Source organism: Lissotriton vulgaris, chromosome 4_1, assembly GCF_964263255.1.
Source record: "Lissotriton vulgaris chromosome 4_1, aLisVul1.2, whole genome shotgun sequence".
Lineage (NCBI taxonomy): Eukaryota > Metazoa > Chordata > Amphibia > Caudata > Salamandridae > Lissotriton > Lissotriton vulgaris.
Genome location: NC_141691.1, coordinates 203,947,193 through 203,973,501, shown reverse-complemented (window position 1 = coordinate 203,973,501; position 26,309 = coordinate 203,947,193). Strand labels below are relative to the sequence as shown.

The following is a 26,309-nucleotide window of genomic DNA, read 5'->3' as shown; positions in this document are numbered from 1 at the left end:
GCCACAGGGTGTTAGAGGGGACATGAGGAATTAATGCAGAAAAGGACGAATGAAACGCTGCAGTGAGTCATGAGAAAAGAAGGAAAACGTGCATGGGAAGGAAAGGAAGCAAGCTGAACGGCAGGGGTGTAAAATGAGTCTAGAAAGGAGGAGAGATGAAGGGAGGGAAGGCAAAGTGGCAGGAAGAGGAGAGAGGGCATGAAGGGATCGAATGCAAGGGAAAGAAAAGGAAGATGGACGAGATTAAGAGGAGCCACAGATCGATTTCAGGAAAAAGAAGGGAGGAAATGGTAGAGGAGAAGACTCAAACACTGGAAAGAATAGTGAGAAAAGAAAAAAAGCCTGCATGAAAAGAAGGGAATTAGAAAACAAGTACAAACAGGGCCCTCGTCAGGAAATAAAGAAGCAAGTAAGAGAAGAGCTATAGAGAGAAGAAAAGAAGAGGGAAATAAAGTGCAGGACGTGAGACCGAAGACTTAATAAGACTTAGAAAGAGACATAGAATCAATAAATAACCAAAACAAAGACTGGCTAGGGCTGGATAGGTGCTACATATCGGAAGCAAATAGGAAGCATCGGAGCTAACTGTGCGGGGTAGAAAAGAGTCTGGTCCACTGCAGGGACAGAATCAGAAAAGAGCCGTGGCCAAGGCGAGAACTCGGAAGAAACTGTGAGAGAGGTGGAAGGCCTACTAGAAAGGGAGTGGGCTGTAGGAGAGAGAGGACGACAAATATACATCAAGGATATACAGGGTGAGAGAAGGGAGCAGGAGAAAAAGAAAATATAAAGAAAGAGAATGCGAGGCAAGAAAGGAGAAAGCTAATGTAGGGTAGAAAGGGAAAACTAACGAGAGTAGGGTTGCGAAGGAAAGAGCATGGAGAAGGAAAGTCAAGAGGGAACGAGAGGGAGGTAAATGAAGAATCAGTGTATATAATCTTTATTGCTTAATTTAATTAAAATCATTGCAAGCACAACATCTTATGTCTCCAAGAAAAACACATTTACATTACAAACAAAACATCTTCTCATCACAATACAATTTAAAAACTAATCGATAAGCCCAAATCTAGCCACCTTACATCGCTAAGTGCAGAATATCATTGCACATTATACATTTTAAAGTGACGGTGTGCATTACATACTATTTCCATAGATATAACAGAGCAATATTCTGACAAATAATCATTCATTTTCCCTTCCTTTCAAAGTTCAAATGTGCAAAAAATACATCAATTTGCTGTGATGAGAACTCAGCTATTGTTACATTTCAAATTAATACCATCGCAATAAAAATTATTAAGTAATAGAATTTATAAGCTGTTAAAACTAATAGCATCAGGGCCATAAAAGTAGAGGGGATCTGCCCTATATTAGACATTTTTCAACTGCCGTTAAAACTTTTACCAGTTGACCTAGTAATAGAACCGATTCTACAGACAATCTCACGCCACTCATCAGAAAATAAGGTCTCAAAACTAAACGTCTAAGATTAATCAGCTTCGGGCATACACATTTTATATGTGCAAGAGTTTCCTGTGGCCATCCGCAAAATCTACAATTCAAATCCGGCCACTGTTTTATCCAAGATCTGGTGCCCTCCTTTGTTGGGTTTATACCCATACAAAGCCTTAAAAAATTTCTTTAAACTTTACAGAAAAGAAAACATTTAAATATGGCTGAACACGCGGGAATTGGTATGAATTGATCACGTACCATGCATAGTTTTTCTCAGCTAATGCAATTTTATCCAATTTAAACTATTGGACTTTAATATGCTTTTTTTAAATTAATTTATAGTTGGGCATTTTCAGCCTGGCAGTTCAATGCGCAGGCCGATATCTCGTAGGGAAGTTAAAATATAAGCTCTCCATTTAGCCGTGTAAGCAGATTTATTAATTTCTTGCCAACAAATATTCCTTAAAGATGCAGGGCTGATGTTGACAAGGCAACCATACATTTTAGGAAAGATCCTTTTGATACCAGGCACTGTCTTTGGAGACCGAATTCCAATCTAATTGCTGCTTGACACACTGACCTGTCAATTCCAAAGGTTGCTTTAAAAACCCTAACAATCAGTAAGTTAAGAACCTTCACATCTTTTCCTCTAGTAATCAGAGAACCATAAATGAGGGTAGGTTGTAACTTGGCTTTGATTACTTTAAGAATAAACTCATATGAGTGACAGTTCATTGATTTTTTTTAAACATTTAAAAGCATGGATTATTGTCACAGCCTTGGCCCTTAGATCTTTTAGATGAAATTTAAAAGACATGCGATTGTCTAATATCACCCCTAAGTATCTATAAGTCTTAACAATATCAATTGTACCTGCTTTGGCCTTCCAGGGTTTAAACTTCTGTTTCACTACACCAATTTTCGTTACTTTATTTTTTTTAACATTCTATTCAAGGCCATTCTGCTGTATATAATCATCAAAGGCAGTAATAAGTCTTTGTAGGCCGATAGGGATATGGCTCACAAGAATCATGTCATCAGCATACTGGAGGTAGCTAATTTGCACTCCCCCATCCTAGGAACATGCCCAATAACAACATCCAAATGCTGAGAAAGATCTGATAAAAATAAATTAAATAAGCAATGGGCAAGAACACAGCCCTGCTTCAGGTCATTATATGTTCTAATCTTCCTTGTTAAGGAATTTCCCTCCCCAATCTTAACTTGAACTCAAGTGTTAGTATACAGAAGTATAATAGCTTTCAACAATTTTTTTTTGAGATCCCCAGATCTGACAATTTTTTCCATAACAAATTTCGAGGCACAGAGTCGAAGGCTGCCTTAAGATCAATAAAAGCAATGTATACATTTTGTTTATTCAAGACCGCCTTCTCTGCAAGCAGGGTTAGAGCCAACAAATTAGTGATGGTGGATTGACCTTTCTGGAAACCAGTCTGATTAAATGGGATAATACTCTCCTTCATAGCCCAGTCTTCCAATTCTATTAGGAGACAAGAAGCAAACAACTTTGCATCCCTGGTTTGGAGTGTTGACAGCCAATTAGAATAAAGCTTGTGGTCGGGAGGGGTCCGCGACTCCACCGCGGCCATAGATATCAAAACTTTTATTTTTTTAATTTCTCAGCAACTATTGAATGGATTTACACCATTTTAAAAAAAGGTTGCTTTCTGAAACAAGCACTACCTTTTTTCCAAATTTGGGTTAATTCAGCAGTTCGGCTGTAGCCTGTCTCAAAATTTCCTATGGAAATTAACACCCGAAAAACGCGTTATGGACCCCCTCTTTTTTCTTAGCCCCGCTTGATAAATCACCCCCAAACTTTCAGGATAGGAGCTGACCTGGATAGATTTGGGGAGAATTTCTCAAAGATTCGTCAAATGACGTAAAAGTTATTAGCAAATCAAAAAATGCTTTTCCTATGGAAAATAGGTTCTAACTATAACTACCTACTGGCGACCGGCAGTAGGTAATATATGTATGTGTATCGCAGCGTGAGCAAGGGCATCCGTGCTCGAAACGCGTCGCTGTCAAATGGCTGTGTGAACTGCAATAAATAAACTCTATTTGCCTGCCAGATTGGTGGTTCGCCTTTTCCTTCCTGTGGTTGGCGTGGAGGCTGTGTCCGCGTACGCAAAGCTGGAGAGAGGGAATCCTGTGCTCTCATATATATATATATATATATATATATATATATATATATATATATATATATCAAATTAAATGCGTCCTCCCTTATAGTACTGATTTAATCAATGCTTTGTAACAATAAAAAAAAGGATGGGCCCTCTTGTTACCTCGTATGGAATAATTCCGTGTACGGCTAAGTGGCCATATTATTTGTAATTTGCATCCAAAGCACTTCTCTTGTATTTGTTACTTCATCACAGCAATCTGTGCTTAAACAAAGCACAGATTGCTGTGATGAATTAACAAATATAAGAGAAGTGCTTTGGATGCAAATTACAAATAATATGGCCATTTAGCCAAACACGGAATTATTTACACCCATACACACATCCCTCTGACTTTGCACTCCCCACCCTGCTCTTACGAGAGAACAACACATTCAAATCATTGCATACATATGGCAAAAGCTGCAAAATGCACTTATCTGATACTGTTTTGACTTTTCTTTTAGATGGAACCAGTTGAAGACGAGCCGTTAAAAAAAGGTACTGTTAAAATTCTCCATTCACAAGTTTGGTTATTGTTTACTGCTGTCCCTTATGTTTTAGCAGGGTGACTCCATGCTACTTGTTCAATATGAATGTATGAAATGTGCACTTTACCTCAGTTGTCCTTCTTAATTTTCTAGCTTGTAGTCTGTTGGCTATCTTTCACCATTTGAAGCGAGTATACATCATTTGAGTGGCCTGTAAATAATTGATTTGAGCAACAAGTATGTGTAGCTATGCCATATGAGATGTTTATGATTGTCTCTTTTCTTAGGAAATTTACTGTTGATTACATTTCTGGGCAACGTTTCATTTGATCTGAGGATTTCAGAGGACGCCACTTTATGTATTTCTGTGGAAGAACCAACTGAAGACTGTGTATTATGCTAGACATTTCATGATTTTCCTACTTAAGGCCAACTTCAGTTTTGTGCTTTTCATATTTTAAAGACAACATCTGCAGAACATACTGAAATATCGAACATAAGACGTAGTTTCCAACTGGTTCTGCCAGAAATATACACAGATCACCACCATGAAATTAACAAGCATTTGCAATGCAATAGGTCTTGCATTAGTAAAGTTTGAGCTATTGGTATTGAAAAGACAAATCTTGTATTTGTGTTGGTTTTGAAAATAGCGAAAGTAATAGCTTTGTCATTTACAATGCCAATAGTTTTAACTTTCGCAAATGTGACACCTATAGAATTTGTAATGCAATATGTGTTGTATTTACGTGACTTAGATGTATTGATATTACAAATAACAATGGCTTTACATTTTTTTTTAAATTAATACTTAAATAAAAGCTATTGTCATTTATAATGGCAATAGCTTAAACTTTTGTGAATAACTTTTGTGAAGATTATGTTAAGTGTATTTTATTGTGACGAAAATCCAAGAACAGAAGTGAAATATTAACATCTTTTTGTTACATTTGTAATAAAGCTTGAAACATTGAGAGAACATATTTGAACCAGGTGTTGTTGAATGGTTACACAGATTGATGCTGTGGTGGCGCTGAGTGATGTTGTGATGGCGAACGAGTGATGCAGGGGCATTCAGTGATGCTGTGGCGTTCAATGATGCTGTGGTAGCACATAGTGATGTTGTGGTGCCCCTGAGTGATGCTGTGGTGGTGCGGAGTGATGCTGTATGCTATGCTATATTGTGTTTTGCTATCCTATGTTTTGTTTTGTTATGCTATGCTATGTTTTGCTATCCTATGCTTTGATTGGTTATGTTATGCTATGCTGTGTTATGCTATGCTGTGTTATGCTATGCTGTGTTATGCTATGCTGTGTTTTGTTATGCTGTGTTTTGTTATGCTGTGTTTTGTTATGCTGTGTTTTGTTATGCTGTGTTTTGTTATGCTGTGTTTTGTTATGCTATGTTTTGTTATGCTATGTTTTGCTATGCTATTTTTGTTATGCTTTGTTGTGTTTTGTTATGCTATGTTTTGTTATGCTATGTTTTGTTGTGTTTTGTTATGTTATGCTATGTTTTGTTGTGTTTTGTTAAGCTATGCTATGTTTTGTTGTGTTTTGCTATGTGTTGTGTTTTGTTATGCTATGTTTTGTTATGTTATGCTTTGTTATGTTATGCTATGTTTTGCTATGCTATGTTTAGTTTTGCTATGCTATGCTATGTTTTGTTGTGTTTTGTTATGCTATGTTTTGTTGTGTTTTGCTATGGTTTGCTATGCTATGTTTTCTTGTGTTTTATTATGCTATGCTTTTTTTGCTATGCTATGTTTTGTTATGTTATGCTATGTTTTGTGTTTGGTATGCTGTGTTTTGCTATGCTATTATATGTTTTGTTTTGCTATGCTATGTTTTGTTGTTTTGTTAAGCTATGCTATGTTTTGTTGTGTTTTGCTATGTTTTGTTATGCTATGTGTTGTGTTCTGTTATGCTATGTTTTGTTGTGTTATGCTATGTTTTGCTATGCTACGTTTTGTTTTGCTATCCTATGCTTTGTTTTGTTATGCTATGCTATGTTTAGTTTTGCTATCCTATGCTTTGTTTTTTATGCTATGCTATGTTTTGTTGTGTTTTGTTATGCTATGTTTTGTTGTGTTTTGCTATGCTATGCTATGTTTTGTTATGCTATGCTATGTTTTGTTGTGTTTTATTATGCTATGCTTTGTTTTGTTATGCAGTTTTTTTGTGCTGTGTTTTGTTGTGCTGTGTTTTGTTGTGCTGTGTTTTGTTGTGATGTGTTTTGTTGTGCTGTGTTTTGTTGTGCTGTGTTGTGTGAGGGTGGGTGAGTGAGGGTGTGTGTGAGGGGGTGTGTGAGGGTGAGTGAGTGGGTGTGTGAGTGAGTGGGTGTGTGAGTGTGTGGGTGAGGGGGTGTGTGAGGGTGAGGGGGTGTGTGAGGGTGAGAGGGTGAGTGAGGGGTTGTGTGAGGGTGTGAGGGGGATTGAGGGTGAGGAATTAACAGACAAGAGAGACAACTGTGAGAGATAAGGCTCAAAAGAAGGTTAACTACTGAGAAAAAAGTGAGACAACGAGAAATGCAAGAAAGGAAAGAGAAGTGGAACTAAGAGCGAGCGGTGGGAGGGGGAAGAGGAAAATGTGAGGCAAACAGCAAGTACGAAAGAGAGGGAGGAGAGAGAGCAGAAAGGAGAGAAGATATAGTGAGAAAAAAATAAACGGAGCAAGAGAGAGAAGTGAAACCAGAGGACGGAAAAGAAATGAGAAGATGCGGTAACAGAGACACATAGACAACATGGTGTGGAGAATAGGATGGAGAAAGAGAGTGAAATGAGAGAATTGGAAAGTCGGGGCGGGGAGACGACAGGCAGATAGAGAAACGACAAGTGGGAAGGTAATACGGAAAGTGAGACAAGGAGAGGGGATGACAGCGATGAAGGAAGGGGAAGGGAGTGGGATATGAAGAATATGGAGGAAACGGTTATAATGGGATAATGAGGGAAGTCTGACATGGGGAGCGAATGAAGAGAGGGTCGCAAGAAGAGAGAAAGGGAAGAGACTGTGACAGGACGGGAACACATAGCCTGCATGTGTGAGAGGGCACAGGAATAGTAGAAGAGAGAAGGGAACACAACAGAAAAGGGGCTTATGAGAGTGTAAAAATCAGTAAAGAGTTACTGGAGGAGAAAGGGTGCACCATTGTCCGATGACGAGGGCTGACATCACATGCTGTTGTGAACGTTGTGAACGTATCTAGGACCCTATTTAAAACATTCCCGATCTATGTCCTTATGTGGTTAAATCAAATCATATCCTTATAAAGGCAACCCTCCCTGCTGATGCACTGAGAAAGCCTTTTCTCCTGCCGAGAAATGCAGCTCCAGTGTTTCCCTGTCACCCTCGCAGGTTGCTGGGAGATTGAGTCCTGAGAGAGAGATACAAGACATCCTTTATTCTATACCCAAGGTACGGAGCTGATTAGACCCCTAGAGAATTCTTGATTCAGATTCTTGGCAAAAACTATAACTCATCTACTCCTTCCCACGTACTAGACTTAGGTTAGGTACACCGGGGTAGGCGTATCTTAGAAACACCAGTTGAGTACGTTTAGTCCTTATTTTATCATTGTATGTATTTTATCCATTTTAAGTATCTTATGACTTAGAAACCATATAAATGCTTTTACAGTATTATTTCATAATACTCATTTTACTGTATGCACTTTACTTTATGACCAGTATTGCAATTGTGGCAATTCACTACTCTTGCATGAGAAAGAAGACTGCTCAATAAATAACCACTTTTATTGAAAACGCCCGTCTCTCTATTTCTCTGCACTCCTGGTGAAACTAAGCATGCACGATTGACTGAGTGAAATAGCCATCTATTGTTTCCGCGACTCTGGAGATATTCCTTATTTCAGGGGGAACAAAGTTGTCATGTTATATGGTTGTCAAAAGCTAATCCCTTCTTGTGTATCCGAGAAAGTTTCAAGTGACCTCTGAGCTAGCTGGCACACACAATTAAGCCTAACATATTCAATAGAGACCTAGTCGACCTCAGTCCTACGTCTACACTATCGTTTGTTATTCCAGTGCACAGAGCCTATTGGGGATATAGGAACTACACTACATGGCGCCCAACGTTTGGTAAGGCGATAATTTAACGCTAGATACTAGAGTAACTCAGTCGTGCTTTTCACACAGACCCCTTCTCCCTTAAAAACTCCAATAGACGTCTGGAGTGGGTAAAAGGTTAATATCCGCCAAAACTTAGTAGGAAGAGATTCCTATGTATTAATTTTTGGTTTAGTCAACGTTGAAGGATACAGTGTTCCAAAATATTGTGCACCTAATCTTTGTTTCCTTGATACTTGCTCTGCAAACTTTCATTAAACAATGTCAACTAACGGCGACACCAACGCAACCAGTGGAGCTGCAGTAGATGCGAATCAACCGGGTTCAGACGTTACAGGGTTTAATGAAAATGAACTGGATACAATACTCATCCCGGTAAATATAAGGAAAACCATAATTATAAAACGTATAGAAATTGGAGTATCATCAAGAGGTGGTACAGTCATATTTGTTGTTGAGGCACATGAATATCCGCAGACAAAGGTATTCTATTCATGGATAACTTTTCCAGCAGCAAATGCTGTGACACGCGAGTTCCACTACTACAACATAGAGGAATCTCCAGAGGAATACTCCCCTTTCGAGGAAGTTGAAATTCCACTAACTTACAAAGAGCATGAGCTCTGATTTAATGGCGCCCTAAAACATCAAAATCACTTTACCATGCTCGGTACACGAGGTAGACCAGGAGCCACATGGCCGGGTCTAGCCAGCTATACACCACATCTTGACATTGAAAAAATTTCAAGCGGAGAACTTGTAGTCCAGCTAAAAGAATTAACAAAAGCATATAGACAATTAGTTCAATTGACAATTGACGGTACAACCTGCCGCCAAAAATTAAAAGAAACAGATATAGCAGACCAACCTTTTGAACTTGCCAGAATAATTGAAAAATCCTATGAAGAATTAGGTAGAGATAGTTTGGGTGGGAAATCACTAAAACCTTAACTAACTGAAAATCCTGAAAAAAAATTTATTAAAAATAATCTCATTTCTCCAAAAAAGAAGTGGCAGGGTAATAAGCAAACCACTCCCAAAGAAAAACAGTTCCAGTACAGAGGAAGATCTCCCCAACAAAGAGATAGATCTCCAGAAAGGGGGGCAAGTCTCCACAACAGGAGCCCCCTGAAAAAAGATATAACTTTAGAAATAGGGACAATTTGAGAAAACGTGACAGAAATCAAGATATTGATACAATTCCCTCTCTTTTCAGACTTCCTCACAGAAATCAGAAAGAAGAGGACGGTCAGAACATAAAGAAGAGCGTGTCAAGTCCAAAGACAAAGAACCTGCTCATCAAAGTAAAAAATTACTATTTCCCAAAAAGAAGGTAGCCAGTATTAAAATAAAACATGCCGAGGATCCTGAGGACACAACTCAAGAATGGAGAGTGGGCCCAAACAATGCTAGACAGCGCAGCTGAAGTGGCCATAGCTCAAAAGATCCTGATGAATCTTCTGGAGACAGTGGACACGAATAAATACATTCAGGTGGAAACTGCAGACACCAGAGTTAGCGTTCCCCATCAACTATATGAAATAACATTACGTATAGACGGGGACAAAATTAGGAAAATAAAAGATCTCTTTTGGGAGAATCTATCTAAAGGCTATGATATCCTTCTAGCAGAGAAAGACTGGCCACCAGAGTTTGTTAGGGAGTGCCCACATGGCGAAGAAATGATTGTCTGCCTTCTCAAATCACATTCCAAAATCATAAAAAATACACATATGCAAGAAAATGGGCAGTGGCCCAAGCCCCTGCATTATATAAAAATCATGTACGATGGGATGAGGATTCTCCTCACCATAAAATCCAGTTAAAAAATCAACCTACTGCACAGAGGCAGTATCCTGTTAAGCAAGAAGCTAAAAAACAAGTCAGAGGGATCTTAGATCAACTTGAATACCAGGGGGTGATTGAAACATGCACCTCACAAATGAACAATCCTTTGTTTCCTGTCCCCAAACCAGACGATTCATATTGTCTAGTTTTGGACTACAGACACTTAAACACTTGTTGCAAAACATTTGCAGTACAAAACTCACACAGTGCAGCACTAATGAATAATATTGTGTGCAAAAAATATAAAACGACATTAGATATTTCAAATGGTTTTTTCTGTCAAAACATTGCACCAGAAAGCAGGTATTTAACCGCTTTCTCCAGCATGGGGGCCCAAAAGCAATTTTGTCGTCTCCCACAGGGATTCAAGAATAGCTCAGGATTATTTTCAGCCAGAGTAACAGAGTTACTACAAATGTATGATGATAAGGCATTATCTTATGTCGATGACATCTATCTTACAGACAATGACCTGGAGACACACTTGAAAAGAGTGAACACCATCATACTTGGGTTCGCATCTGAAGGGTACAAATGTAACTTTAAAAAGTCACATTTGCCCACCACACTGTCCTATTTTTAGGATATGAATTATCAAGTGAAAGCAAAAGCCTAGCAGACAACTTCTTAGAGAAGTGTGCAGTACTCCAAGCTCCAAAAACGCTGAAAAACTTGCAATCAATTCTAGGTTTCCCTGAACTTCGGAAGAACTTACATTCTAAATTATGCAGAGAGGGTTAAACCACTCTACAAATTAAGAAAACCTGATTTCAAACCAATTAATTGGACTCAAACACACAGAAATTTTAAGATCATTACAAACAGACATGTTAACTAAAACAAAACTGCAAACACGCGCAAACGAACACAACCTTGTAATCCGAGTCATCCCAGGAAGATGCGGATTTACATACCTGACCTCTAATGAGGGAGAAACGGTACCAATAGCTTACAAATCACACTTGTACACACAAGCTGAAATGAAAATCAGTTCTACTGAAAAAAATCTGACTGCGGTTCAAACGGCTGTAGCAAAAGAAAAAGCCCTAGCTCAAGGGAAGAGTATATCTGCTTTAACACCAGTATTAGCCCTTGAGGCAGTAACAAGATCGAGCATTCCAAATGCTATGGCATTAGATCCAAGATGTATACAATGGGTAAATTCTCTTACTGCAACTGACGTGATACCCGCATTTGATCCCAAAATGAAAAAACTAGAACATCTAGAATACGAACAAGAATGTCCTCTGTCGATCGAAATTCTGCCTCTGGAACTGTACACCTGTGTATTCTACACAGATAGATTTGCACAACACTACGTTGGGGATAAAAAAGTTTACAATGCAGCATGCGCGATTGTTAAAGGACGCTGGCGCATAGGTAAATTCAGACCAATGGTCATAAAACGGAATCACTCAGAAACTGTACAGCTCAGCGAGCTGAACTACAAACTTGGAAGATGGCGCTTGAAAATGCTGATCGTGAATTCCCCACACTAATAGTGTGCGATTCGCATTACTGCGTTGAATCTTATATTAATTCCATGCAGACCTGGATTGAAAACGGTTACAAAGATGAGGCAGGTGGCACAATAAAAAATAAAAAACTATGGGAACAGGTAGTTCTTTTACAAGACTCACGTGATACATATGCAGAGTCTTCAACGTAATGGCGTTCACGTTGCAGGGAATTCATTGGCTAACAAAGCCACAGCTGCAGCTGGTCAACCGGCTTCCGTAGCTACAAAAAAGCGTTCTAAAAAACAAATAGATGGAGAAACGCTACTAGCAGTAAGAGCCTCAATGGAAGGCAATTATGCGGCGTTACCTCTAAACTATCCACTCGGAAATACATAGATAATTGATGCGAACTCCATTCCGTTTGCTCAAATCCCTGGAGTGGGGTATAGAGTAATTCCAAACACGAACCGAAGGGCTTACTTGATTCAAGAAGCACACATGGGAATAGGTCTGAGGCACCAAGAGATCCTGAAATCTCTAATAGAATTGCAATCAAAATACTGGTGGCCGGGAATGAGCGTGCAAGTTTATAACTTTGCGATGGATTGTCAAGACTGCAATAGAGATTGCAGTTATGGACCGGACCAGATATCTGACTCTAGCACAATAAGACCAGCCCAGACACCTCTATTAGACAGTATTAGACTATCTACACGCAGGCGTCCGACCAGACACATGCGATCCCATAAATATTAAGACGAGATTCATTTGGATGTGGCCCCAGCGCTCGGCGGACGCCAGAACTGTTATAAAAGATTTGCGAGTCATTATCAGCAAATACGCAATTGGCATGCTACATTCTGATCAGGGTCCTGCGTTTAGCTCTCGAGCTTACAAGGAGGCCATGACCAGCTTGGGCATTGCATTGTGGTTCTCCAGTCCATTCCATCTTGAGGGAAACGCGGTAGTGGAGAGAAAAAAACGTGACATAAAGCAATCTATAACAGCGAGGGTGTTAGGTTCGGGTGGTGGGTGGGTCAAACATCTAATAAGTGACCAACGTAGTCTTAATAATCTGCCAAAACATTCTCTGGGTGGAATAACTCCGTATGAACTTTTATTTGGTAGAAGAATGATAATCGAAGATCTCGATTGTCAGACTTCAGTGGTGGAACAAAAAGCTTTTGATATCAAAGATTGTTTGGCTGTTTTACAGGACTTGAATGAAACAAGAAAAAGTATAAGTAACACAAAGCTAGAGCCAACGGCCCCTGAAGAAAAACCATCTGTCCCAGCAAGACCTGTCTGGATTCCAAAGATTGGGGATCTGGTCAGAGAAAAGATCGCGGTGAAGAAGGAATTTGGGCCTTCTTACAGAAAAGCAGTACCTGTCTTAGCTATCAGCGGAACAAGATCAGTAGTACTACCGCCCCTTGCTGGTAAAAAGGAGAACCGAGTTGTATCAATCGACCTGGTAAAACCACAACCATGTGGCCAATAATAAGTAGTAGGCCCAGTGGACTCCCAAGATGTAGCAGAAGACCAAACCTTGCTACAACCCAAGAGGTTCAAACTGAAAGACTAAACACATTTCATAAACCTGCAGTGGATAAAAAAGAACTATGCAACAAAGCCATGGAACTTGTGCCTCTTGACCCCAAACTGCAACAGTTCGTCAAGAAACACCTTTCTACAATGATGTAGCCTCTGACTATACTAATATGACAAAGGAAGACGCAAATCCAAAGATTAATGCGAATCCTGAAGCAATTCCAACAATTGACAGAACTGCATCTGGCTACTTTATCAACTTCAATGACTTTTCTGATGATCCAAGTGAACATGGAGACAAGCCAGCAAACAAAACTTTCAAAGACAAAATTACAGGACTCTTTCATCAACTTGGAGAAACATATCTGATTTCACCCTGGATTGAATTATGGATTGTGTTAGGTGTACTTTTCCTCCTGCTCTGGCTCATTTTGGTTTTAAGCTTGGTAAGAATGATTGGTGGAAAATACAGTACAATGGACACAGCAAGTCAGAACATCAACTTGGTTCTAAAACCTCACAGATCCTCTCACATTGAAAAAAAAATAATTATCATCAGTGAACATCACAGCCATTCCTATACCTGGTGGTGTAGCATGGGACAATACTGATTACGAAATCTATGGCCCGGTTGAACTCTTGAAATATCCACATCAGTTCAAGGTTTCTTTAAGTGACTTTGTATCACCTAGTACTTTCTCTGATGATTGGGACTTTGAAAATATTAACAATATGATGTCTGATTTAGAAATGTCAGCAGAATTTACAGAACATGATCATTTACAAGGTTCATCAAATATGAAGAAATGTATTGCTTTAATCACTATGGGCATCACTATTTGCATAAATCTGCTAATCCTAGAAATGTTTTCAGTTATAATCAATGGGAACATTGCCCAACTCCACCAAAAGGCAGTTCGAAAGCATTTTATGAGAAATTCCCATACTTCTCAGGGTTTAATATCACTGATCCAGAAACGTTTTATTTTAAAATTATGAATAAGACAGGAATGAAAAACATGTTGACAAATACTAAATTGATTTATTCTGTAAAGTTTTATGAAAAAATGTCTACATTTGGTTTTGAATTTTGGAAAAACAACATTGAGACAAAAGCTGTCTGGGGTACAAAAGAATGGCAGGTACAAGGTTTAGAATCATTATTCAGAGCCTGCATGATCCCAGAACAAATAATGTTCCTGAATGACACCATTCAACAAACAACCTGTCTTGGCCTAGCCAAGATAAAAGATTTAAACAACCCGTCTATACCAAAGCCTATGCCTGATAGAAATAACACTACAAATGAGGGGTTAGACGTGTCCTATATTTTAAAACAAAACAGAACTAATCCTGATTGGAAAAAATGGTTGATCTGGCCCACAGACACAAATAACTGTCAAGATAGATTCCTGAACAAAATACAGGGGTTTAAACAGAACAGGCCAGACCCAAGATATTCCCAGAGACAACATACCGGGATAATAACAACATACGGTGTAGGAAAACTATGCCTCGAATGGCTACAGAAATCCACACTACCCGAAATTAAGCAACACTTGACTTAATTAAAGAAGGTGCTGACTTCCGAGAATTCTTACTGGGACCTCGCAAACAGCGTCAAAAACGTTTCATATACGCCGTTATATACGCAGCTTACAACGAAGCTTGGAAATTAACGCAAATTGAAACTGCTGAAAAAATACGAGAAATTGATTGTATTAATTTGGAAAAATCACTGTCTGTAGTGGACAATGGGTTAACGACTCTGTCCTCCAGAATGTATTCACTGGACAGCATTGTATCATCTGCGATTGATGTAATAGAACAGGATATGCTAATGTTACAACATGGCCAGTCCCAATTACATTCTATTGTACAGTTAGGCTGGACGTTACAAAATCTGCGTTTAGGCTACGTGCCATGGCGTTTAATCAACACAACGTCATTATTTTCTATCTTTAACCTTACTGATAAACAAATCTCTTTGGCACAAAGAGGGGCGGACTATACGGTGCTGAGCATTAAAAAACTAGAAAGATTGCCATTGACAGGCTCCGAAAAGCCTGTCATTGAATGAATAATACATGGCACCATTACAATTCCGATAACGACTTTTCAGTTTCAATATTGCCAAAAGTATATACCAGCAGGCCTGTATGAAAGGTTGGGTAAAGGGTACATAAAGTCAACCTGGAATTTGCCTGATACACATAGATGTTGGAGTGGGGATAAGAAAGAAGTATTTCTTAGTGGTAACAACTGTAAAAATTCACTAAGCGGTACACTTCTGTGTCAAGGAATTAACTTGCATGGAGCCTGCGAAGGTTCATCAAATAACCTTTCATGCCACCTGCACGGCACCCCTGCTACACAGATCCTTTTTCAGACAGCTTTCCAACGGCAGCTATGTTATAATAAGTGACCACAGCTGTTGTGGCATGGTGCCAGGAACGGCCTATCTCGTGAGCGTTACTTCCAGGGTCACTTGCTGTATGCAAGTATTGTATCCAAACAGCAAACCAGACATGGAGGCAGCAATATGGCCTTCTTTGAATATCTCTTCTATTCGAATTGATACTTTAACCCCTTGCCCGCGGCCGGAATTCCGCTCCTGTGCGGCACATTCCGATCGCGGGCGTGGTCATGGTCATGACGGCTGGGAGCTGTCATCAGCACACGAGCACTGTGTGCCATGACGGCTCCCAGCCGTCATCAGCATCGAAGGGGTTAAGCAGAATGAAGTCTATTCTTTTACAAACAACTGTGCCTTTAACCTCGTCTAGAGAAACGTAGGATCTGCAAGTTGCAAGGACAACAGCAGAGATACATGCATTATTATCAACAAATTGCCCTGTGCATTTCGTAGAAATGTTAAGTCAAATCTTAAACATGTCGGATACCAGTGGCATCGCACATGTATTTAAGACAATTGTTTCGGGACTGTTAGCACCCTTTGAAGCAGTCCTGAGCATCTTCCCAAATTTCATGCACTCTGTGTTCGGCGGCCTGCCTCTCATCTTGGGACTCGTAGCAGGAATCCTATTTTTGTCCTTCTGCTCCAATATGGCAAGTCAAGTCACAGACAAAACTCAGGCTACAATGGAAGACACGATCCTAGCAATGCAATACCGAGAGCGGATTACTAAAGTCCTCGGCTTGGCTCGACTAAGAGATCTGAATACTACCTGGTTTCTTTCATTCAGACCAATCTGGCAAGATTGCATCTTACCTGTTCTACGATGCCTGCTTTGCGGAGAAGAATGCGTGTTAGACGTCTGTCTCACACTCCCATCAGCAGTACCTATGGATGTCGATACTTTGCTTGGTTCGGTAACGGCTCATGCAACGTGTTGTCCCCAGCGGCTACCCATTCTGATGACGGCATTCGTTGAGACCTCACCATTACGATTAGGTGGCGGTGAGGTACGAGATGAAAGAGGCACACAGGTACAACCTTCCGTGACCATTGCTGATCTAGACACCGATGATGGCAATGCTTCGCACATATGCACTATACTCTACTTTTTCGGACCTGGTCCAACTTTCACCTACTGTTGTAGACAAATTTTTTGCCAGCCTATTTGAGTTAATGTTCTCTCCTAACAACGAGAATAACTTTTGAAATAGCGAGCACACAGCGTTCTCTGAACTCTGAATTCGGCCTTCAGTTTTGATAAACAGAACTTCTAAAAACATTGGAACTATTTTTCTTCCCGAAAGCGAAATTATTTTTTCTCCAGTTCCCAAAATATTTACCTATTTGGCACATGATACTCTGCTTAAAGTAGAACTATTCTTACAGAACAAGATTTCTATTTTTAATATATCTAGAGACAATATTTTTACTTAGCCTCTAGCACATGTACAGTCTTGTATAAATATGTGATGAAATGGTCTCGACCGTCTCTTCTGTATTAAGAGCCATTTCATAAATGTAAATTTCGTGATTCATTCAGTTAACATTCTAAATGTACAAAATATGCATTATCTGAATGACACCACTGCTTACAAAAACGTACAGTATTATACTCATTTTTCGTGTCTATACAATTTCAAATGATTACTATGTATTTTGGGGTGGGCTTGAAAACACATGCATCGTTATATGTTTAGTATTGCTTAGTATTTAGTAATGATGGACATTATACATGGAGTGGGTGTTGTGAACGTATCTAGGACCCTATTTAAAACATTCCCGATTTATGCCCTTATGTGGTTATATCAAATCATATCCTTATAAAGGCATAAGAATCATATCCATATTAAAACTTGACACGAATCCAGAGCACACTTTGTATATCAGATTGAATTTCAAACCTTAAGCGGGCAAAATGGTTTAGGCGATGGGATAGATCAAGAACACATGAGTAAGTCAAAACGAATTTTATTATTCAACAGTGTTCTTTCTTCAGAATCACTGTGAGTATCACTCTAGCCTACACGTGTTTCAACACAGCATGTGGCTGTGAATCTTCAGGGCTAAAAAGGATGTATAAAAAGAAATACATAAGGAACAAAAGGAAAAATCACAATTACAAAAAATAAGTGTGGAGGGTGGGGACACCAGTGAAGTGGAAACCAAAAAAGGGGGCGGGGATGGGGAGAAAGAAACAGAAGGTGACTTGTGGTACGAAAACTCACGAACAGTAATTTCTAAACGGGTCTATATTATTAGCGCGTGTAATAGGTTGTGTGTAGTGACATACGGCCTTACGATAGATTGCTATATTATGTGAGAAATTGATTCATGAATTTAGTCAAAAGCATAAACGTTGTGGCGTGCAGTGACTTCTCACGGTTAAGTATTGTCCATTTGGTGGTCTAAACCTTAAACATTCCTTCATTAGAACTGTTCCAAGCCTCAAAATAGGCAAACAAATTGCGTCTAGTATTAATTACGTATTTCAGTCATTGATTCTAACATTTAAATCTTTAAAAATCTGGAAAACCATTAGGTATATGACTGTGTACAGTTGCGAGACAATTATCAAGTACCCCCTTGCCTTAACATAACCAACTTTTGTATATTATTGAGCCAAGTGTCCATGCATAACTAAGCGTATAAATTTCAAGAGAGCAGAAAAACCGTTTATCATTAACAAAAATCAACATAGTCGTAAAACTACACATGCTATTAGTCCAGATGTATTCCCTGTTTTACAGCGAGTACTATGCGTAGTGGATATTGTCAACATTAAAAACCCACAGTATTCAACCCAAACATGCTGATTGTGCAGACATATTTTCTTTTTATATAAAGGGTGCATAGCGCGTTAGCATTCACCAAAATACAAAAAAGCCTCACTGCTAATCTTATTCATAATTATATATAACTCAATGCATCATAAAGAATGGACAAAATTGAGATGTTCACTTATAGTTAGTTAACCCAAAAGATTTCTAGGGCATATTCGATTCTTCTAATCAGTGTAAGACGGTCTAAAAGGAAATCAATGACTAAAGATTCCGTTCCAATATAGCATGCACTCGATTGGTTGAGAAAGTAAGGGCTAAATGTATCACGTTAAGAGATTAAGCTGAAATCCGGACAGAAATTATAACAGTTGAAGAAGGGGGGATTTGGAAATTACCTGATCTGAATGATCAAGGCGCGTTATCTGTTAAAGGAGGACAAAATGTAATCAACATGGATATAAACAGGCCGGTGTCAAATATTTCAAAAAGGCTACGAAGGAGAAATCAGGAATTTGATGAGGGAAAGAAACTCACCGGGAGACCGGTGATAATTCCGTCCCGGTCCTAATCGGGATGTTTATGAGTGGTGGCAGAACGGTACCGTGAATAATCGGTTGCCGTTTCCTCCAACAATATGGATCGTGTGTTTACAGTTCACACAGCGTCGTTGCTAATCGGGCTACACATCGAAAGGAAGGGAAGAATTAATCAATTGACAATGGTTTGGTAAAGAAAAGTGGCGTGAACTGCAAATCTTCCTCAAGAAGCCGTTTACGTGGCTTACCTGTTATCCCGTGGATTGAGCTGAAATGCAGCTCCTGTTTCCGAAATGCCGGAACAAACACCACGCGGTTCACGCCCCTAAAGTAGGGTGGTTGCAAAAAAGACTAGACCGCTCAGGTCGATTAGTAGTGGGCAAATAATAGAAGAGTTACTATTGAAGAAACCCGAATCAACCACAATTTGCACGTAGTGCCCGTGTACCGGTAGGGACCGCGAAAAGAAATTTGAAACAAGGACCGGGTGAGTTCTAAAGTTAATCATAAATACCCCACGGCAAATTGAACAGGGGGATGAGATATTAGTTTAGAAACTGTGGATACGAAATGCAAAGTATATTTCACAGTTTATAAGGGACCCAATTCTAGTCCCAACGGGTACAATATTAGTATAGCGTATTGTCAATCTTGTGCCTGTTTACCATTTTCACTCAAATATTTATTTAAATAGTCCCTACACCCTTTCACATGGTGAGACACTCGAACCATAGAAGTGTTAAGGGTTGTTTCGAGGACGGTAGAACGGAGTGAAAACGACTCTCCTTCGCAGCTAGCATCAAACAAGCTCCATAAGAGGGAATTCTTTTTACGGGGATGTGTTGGAGAATATTAAAAAGACCCAAGAAATATAATGGAGATATGAATCATTATCCTATTCTATAGGATGTTAACCTGCTTATCTTTATGAACGGCAGAAAAAGTGGAAAGCAACTCCCAAACGGGAGGAGAAGGAAAACATTACACCTAATGTCTTAAGAAAGCTAATGGCTAGTTCCTTAGCGGGTGTACTTGGTGACATTAATTCTAGCAATTGGATACATTAAATTCTTGTACACATAATTATTCATAAATTTCAATCAGAGAAATTCCATAAAAACTGTATGAATTCTTCGTGAATTTTGAATATACATAATACTTATATATTACTCCTTGTTACATTTACCACTGCATATTATCCTCATATACAGTAGTGATACCTTATGGCTGTTTGCAAAAACATTTGAGAAAATCATTTGAGAAAATCCTAGCCTAGGAAGAAATGTAGTTCATCATCTGTGTTTTGGCCTCTGTTGGTAGAATCCAAACGCATGATCCATAGTGCTTCTAGTCTTCTAAGACGAAGTTCCCTGTTTCCACCTCTTACAGAGGGCTGTATCACATCAATGCCGTAGAACGTGAATGACTTGTTCTCACCTTGTGCAGGACAAGAGGCCATATGTATGGCCATGGGATATCGTGGGTCTTTATTGGCATAAGCTCTAGCATGTTCTCTGATGCGTTCCTTGAGTGCCCTGATCGTACTTCCCACATATCTGCTTCTACAAGCACATTCAATGATATATACAGTGAATTTGGTGTTACAGTTAATGTTGGTGTTGATTGTGTACTGTTTAGATCTGTGATCCTGAAATGTTTTAGTTCCATGTTTGGCCCACCTGCACATTGGACACATGCCGCATTTAAAGAAGCCTTTGGACTTTTGAGTTAGCCAGTCACAAGTTCTCGTAGCTTTGGGCACAGTAGGACTTAGTCTATTCTTAAGATTTCTCCCTTTACGAAAAGTAATTTGAGGATAAATGCCTATGGCCTCAGTCAGTGTTCTGTCAGCCCTAAGGATGCCCCAATGTTTCTGGAAACTTTTACGTATTACAGGACTTAGTTCATTAAAGTCTGTCACCAGTCTCACTGGTTGTTTTCTGATATCAGTTTTTGGGGGTCTGGCTGCCAATGTTGATTCTCTGCTGGTTTTTATGATTTTTTGGCCAGCTTTCGAAATGATTTGAGGGTTATAGCCTCTATTGGAAAACCTAGACTGCATGTCTTTTATGCAAGTTTCAAATTCCTGATCTTCACTGCAGTTCCGCCTCGCTCGTATGAATTCTCCATATGGGATTCCGTTTTTTTGATGGTCAGGATGACAACTTTTGTTGTGAAGTATTGAGTTGCATGCTGTTTCCTTGCGGAATAATCTACTTTGTAGGGTACCATCCTTGATGTATAATTCCAGATCCAAGAAAGACACACATGTAGAGCTAATGTGTGTGGTGAAGCGCATGTTCATCTCATTGTCATTTAGGTACCTGCAGAATTCTTCAAGTGTAGTGTCCGAACCTGACCAGATTAAGAGGCAATCGTCTATGTAGCGACCCCAATAAACAATGTTATCAATCCATTTACAGCCCTTAATGCTCCAGATCAAGTCTGCCTCCAGAGCACCCATGTATATATTGGCAAAGGAAGGGGAAAACCTCGAGCCCATGGCTACTCCTCTAGTCTGTCTATACCATTTTTTGTCGAAAACAAAGAAATTCTGATTCAAAATGATATCCATCATCGTTATCAACATTTTAGTATGTTCGAGCAAAGTAATTGGTCTGGTGTTCAATGCTCTCGTGACCGCCTGTAATCCAAGATCTGGTTCGATGGAAGTATAGAGCGAAACCACATCGAGGGTTGCCATAATCAGTCCAGGTTGCCATGTGATGTCCGTTAAGATACTTAATATATGTTTCGAATCCTGAATATAGGAAGGCAGATTTTTTACCAGTGGACTCAGGAATTTGTCAACATACTGGGAAAGCCTCTCAGTTGGACCACCGATCCCAGATACAATTGGTCTACCGGGGGGAAAGGGTGCGGTCTTGTGAACCTTTGGAAGGGTATACAGCCATGGATAAGAAGGACGTGTAACTTTTAGAAACATGTATTCTGCATCATTGATCAGACATGCCTCTTTCCATTCTCTCAGATGGTTATTGATTAATAATGTAACCGGGCCCATGGGATTACTAGGAATGGCTTCATAACAGGAATTGTCTGAGAGTTGAGAGAGGATTTCTGTGTTGTAGTCTACCTTGTTCATGACAACTACGTTACCTCCTTTATCAGCTTCACGAATGATAATGTCCTGGTTATCACTTAGAGTTTTTAGTGCTATTCGCTCTTCTCTGGTTAGATTGTCATTCATCATAGGACCACGTTTAGAGATTTTATCTTCATACTTGTTAATGTCATCCAATACGAGTTTATAGAAGGTGTCAATGGTGTTGCCACTAGGAAGTGTTGGTGTCCACTTGGATTTATTTTTTAGGCCACTGTCTATTGTGTCATCAGTCTTCAGTTCTAAGTCTGTTAATAGGTCATTAAAAGAATTTGGGGGATCATCAAAATCCGTGATTGACAATAAGAGGTGTGATGCTAGAACCTCCTGTATACTGATGGGGTTGGTAGTAGTATCTTCTAGGTCATCCTCAGCAATTGTATGTTCAGTTGGGGCGCCCCAGAAATATTTTTTAAGTTTAAGTCCTCTGATATACTTGAACAGATCAATCTTAATCCTACAGGGATCACCTAGGTCCATAGGATTAAAACTGAGACCCTTGCTTAATAATGAGATCATGTCCCTGTCTAGGTTCATCGATGAGAGGTTAATCACCTGTACATCCTGACCAAGTGCATTCTTCACTTCTTGGTGCCCGACCTCAGTTTCTCTCTGTAGTCGTCTCTGTCCTCCTCTCTGGCCTCTGCGGGTTTTACGTGTGTTGGGTTTACTCTTGTTCGGTTGGTAATTTTCATTGTCCTGACTTCCCGAGAAAAAGTTCTGCTGGTTCCAGAGGTTGTTGGGATCATTCTTGGATCTTGATTAGCGGTTGCGTTGTCTTCAGGTTCGCTCTCAGTTTCCGGAACACTGCTAAGGGAGGTGTTACTTGAGGATATATTTGATGCCCCAGTTTTGGTAGCTTGTTGGTTGTCAGTTGCTCGTTGGTTGTTGGTAGGTTTGCGTATTTGTTGGTCATATTTCTTGGCAAAAGTGAACACCCTTCCCTCACGGTAGTCCGCTTCATCTCTTCGTATCTGTCTTGCCTTACGGTCTTTGAGATCATTTTGATGTTTGGTCAAGATGTCTTCCAGAATTTTATAGTTTTTCTCAGTCGCATCCTTGAGATTAAGTGCTTCTATTTCCTTCTCTAATTCCACAATTTCTGCCTGTAATTTGATTACTTTTCGGTCTGCATTTTCTATTAGAATTCTCATTAAGTTTGTTGAGTTCATGGTTACTGAATCCTCCCATTTGTCCAGGAGGTCATCATCAAGGTCATCAAAGGTCGGGAAGGTCTGTGATCGAAGACCTCTCGGGATTCTTTGCACTCTTAGATATTGTTTCAAAGTTGCGCCGTCCCACCAGCGCGAATTTTCGGTTTTTTTAAGTCTTTCTAGTTTAAGAAATTTTTGTTTCAAGCTGGTTCCAGTTTGCTGATTCCCACTTGTCCTAGTGGTGGTTGTATGTGTACCTTTGGAGAGATTTTCAAACATCTCAGAGGCGATCTTATCCCTATCCATTGTGAATTCTGGTAGTAGCTAGGTTGAAAACCGTAGTGGCTGCCTTCCTGAGTCAAGAATTTTTATGGAGTCAGCGATCAGGTTTTTAAGTGTTCAGGAGTGTGGCGCTCAGCTTCTCACGGTAAGTATTAATGTCTCGTAGTATAAAATTAGGTGCTTCTTGGCGGAGGAAAACCTTAACCTCTGTGAGAGAAGAGGTTCAGAGACCTCTCTCTAATGTAATTTGACACGAATCCAGAGCACACTTTGTATATCAGATTGAATTTCAAACCTTAAGCGGGCAAAATGGTTTAGGCGATGGGATAGATCAAGAACACATGAGTAAGTCAAAACGAATTTTATTATTCAACAGTGTTCTTTCTTCAGAATCACTGTGAGTATCACTCTAGCCTACACGTGTTTCAACACAGCATGTGGCTGTGAATCTTCAGGGCTAAAAAGGATGTATAAAAAGAAATACATAAGGAACAAAAGGAAAAATCACAATTACAAAAAATAAGTGTGGAGGGTGGGGACACCAGTGAAGTGGAAACCAAAAAAGGGGGCGGGGATGGGGAGAAAGAAACAGAAGGTGACTTGTGGTACGAAAACTCACGAACAGTAATTTCTAAACGGGTCTATATTATTAGCGCGTGTAATAGGTTGTGTGTAGTGACATACGGCCTTACGATAGATTGCTATATTATGTGAGAAATTGATTCATGAATTTAGTCAAAAGCATAAACGTTGTGGCGTGCAGTGACTTCTCACGGTTAAGTATTGTCCATTTGGTGGTCTAAACCTTAAACATTCCTTCATTAGAACTGTTCCAAGCCTCAAAATAGGCAAACAAATTGCGTCTAGTATTAATTACGTATTTCAGTCATTGATTCTAACATTTAAATCTTTAAAAATCTGGAAAACCATTAGGTATATGACTGTGTACAGTTGCGAGACAATTATCAAGTACCCCCTTGCCTTAACATAACCAACTTTTGTATATTATTGAGCCAAGTGTCCATGCATAACTAAGCGTATAAATTTCAAGAGAGCAGAAAAACCGTTTATCATTAACAAAAATCAACATAGTCGTAAAACTACACATGCTATTAGTCCAGATGTATTCCCTGTTTTACAGCGAGTACTATGCGTAGTGGATATTGTCAACATTAAAAACCCACAGTATTCAACCCAAACATGCTGATTGTGCAGACATATTTTCTTTTTATATAAAGGGTGCATAGCGCGTTAGCATTCACCAAAATACAAAAAAGCCTCACTGCTAATCTTATTCATAATTATATATAACTCAATGCATCATAAAGAATGGACAAAATTGAGATGTTCACTTATAGTTAGTTAACCCAAAAGATTTCTAGGGCATATTCGATTCTTCTAATCAGTGTAAGACGGTCTAAAAGGAAATCAATGACTAAAGATTCCGTTCCAATATAGCATGCACTCGATTGGTTGAGAAAGTAAGGGCTAAATGTATCACGTTAAGAGATTAAGCTGAAATCCGGACAGAAATTATAACAGTTGAAGAAGGGGGGATTTGGAAATTACCTGATCTGAATGATCAAGGCGCGTTATCTGTTAAAGGAGGACAAAATGTAATCAACATGGATATAAACAGGCCGGTGTCAAATATTTCAAAAAGGCTACGAAGGAGAAATCAGGAATTTGATGAGGGAAAGAAACTCACTTAGCCTCTAGCACATGTACAGTCTTGTATAAATATGTGATGAAATGGTCTCGACCGTCTCTTCTGTATTAAGAGCCATTTCATAAATGTAAATTTCGTGATTCATTCAGTTAACATTCTAAATGTACAAAATATGCATTATCTGAATGACACCACTGCTTACAAAAACGTACAGTATTATACTCATTTTTCGTGTCTATACAATTTCAAATGATTACTATGTATTTTGGGGTGGGCTTGAAAACACATGCATCGTTATATGTTTAGTATTGCTTAGTATTTAGTAATGATGGACATTATACATGGAGTGGGTGTTGTGAACGTATCTAGGACCCTATTTAAAACATTCCCGATTTATGCCCTTATGTGGTTATATCAAATCATATCCTTATAAAGGCATAAGAATCATATCCATATTAAGTCATAGCCAATGCAGTCCAAATACGGCAAGGCTACTCCCATAGACTCCTAGAAAGCACAACGCGTTCTTAAACAAACCAAGCCTCCAGCAGCCCGGGAATTCCCCCTGCTTCGGTATTGATTTGTCCTAGAACTCCTGGAGTCCTGAAAGAACTGCGAGTTAGTGACATCTTATGTCCAACCTTACGTCAAACTCTGCACCTTCCAGGTATAAATATACCAACATCTGCCTTAAGCAACACACGGTGGTTTGGCGCAGCTCGGCTATCTACTTGCCCGACGCCCTGCTGATGCGAGTGCCGAAGGAAGCCGACCCTCCCTGCTGACGCACTGAGAGAGACGCTGTCTTTTCTCCTGCCGCGAAATCCAGCTCCAGTGCTTCCCTGTCACCCTCGCGGGTTGGCGGGAGATCGAGTCTTGAGAGAGAGATACAAGACCTCCTTCATTCTATACCCAAGGTATGGAGCTGATTAGACCCTTAGAGAATTCTTGATTCAGATTCTTGGCAAAAACTATAGCTCATCTACTCCTTCCCATGTACTAGACTTAGGTTAGGTACACCGGGGTAGGCGTATCTTAGAAATACCAGTTGAGTACGTTTAGTTATTATTTTATCATTGTATGTATTTTATCCATTTTAAGTATCTTATGGCTTAGAAACCATATAAATGCTTTTACAGTATTATTTCATAATACTCATTTTACTGTACGCACTTTGTGGCAATTCACTTCTCTTGCATGAGAAAGAAGACTGCTCAATAAATAACTACTTTTATTTAAAACGCCCGTCTCTCTATTTCTCTG

At 39.4% G+C, this 26,309-nt stretch overlaps 1 protein-coding gene across 2 annotated transcripts in view; it reads left to right on the top strand.

Moving 5' to 3' along the window:
- Positions 1-26,309, top strand: part of XIAP (X-linked inhibitor of apoptosis) — a 550,605-nt gene that overhangs the window by 330,540 nt on the left and 193,756 nt on the right. For both annotated transcript variants that reach the window (XM_086918504.1, XM_086918505.1), the window contains exon 5: positions 4,115-4,148. In XM_086918504.1, the coding sequence (XP_086774630.1) occupies positions 4,115-4,148 (34 nt within the window). The remainder of the gene's footprint in view (positions 1-4,114; positions 4,149-26,309) is intronic.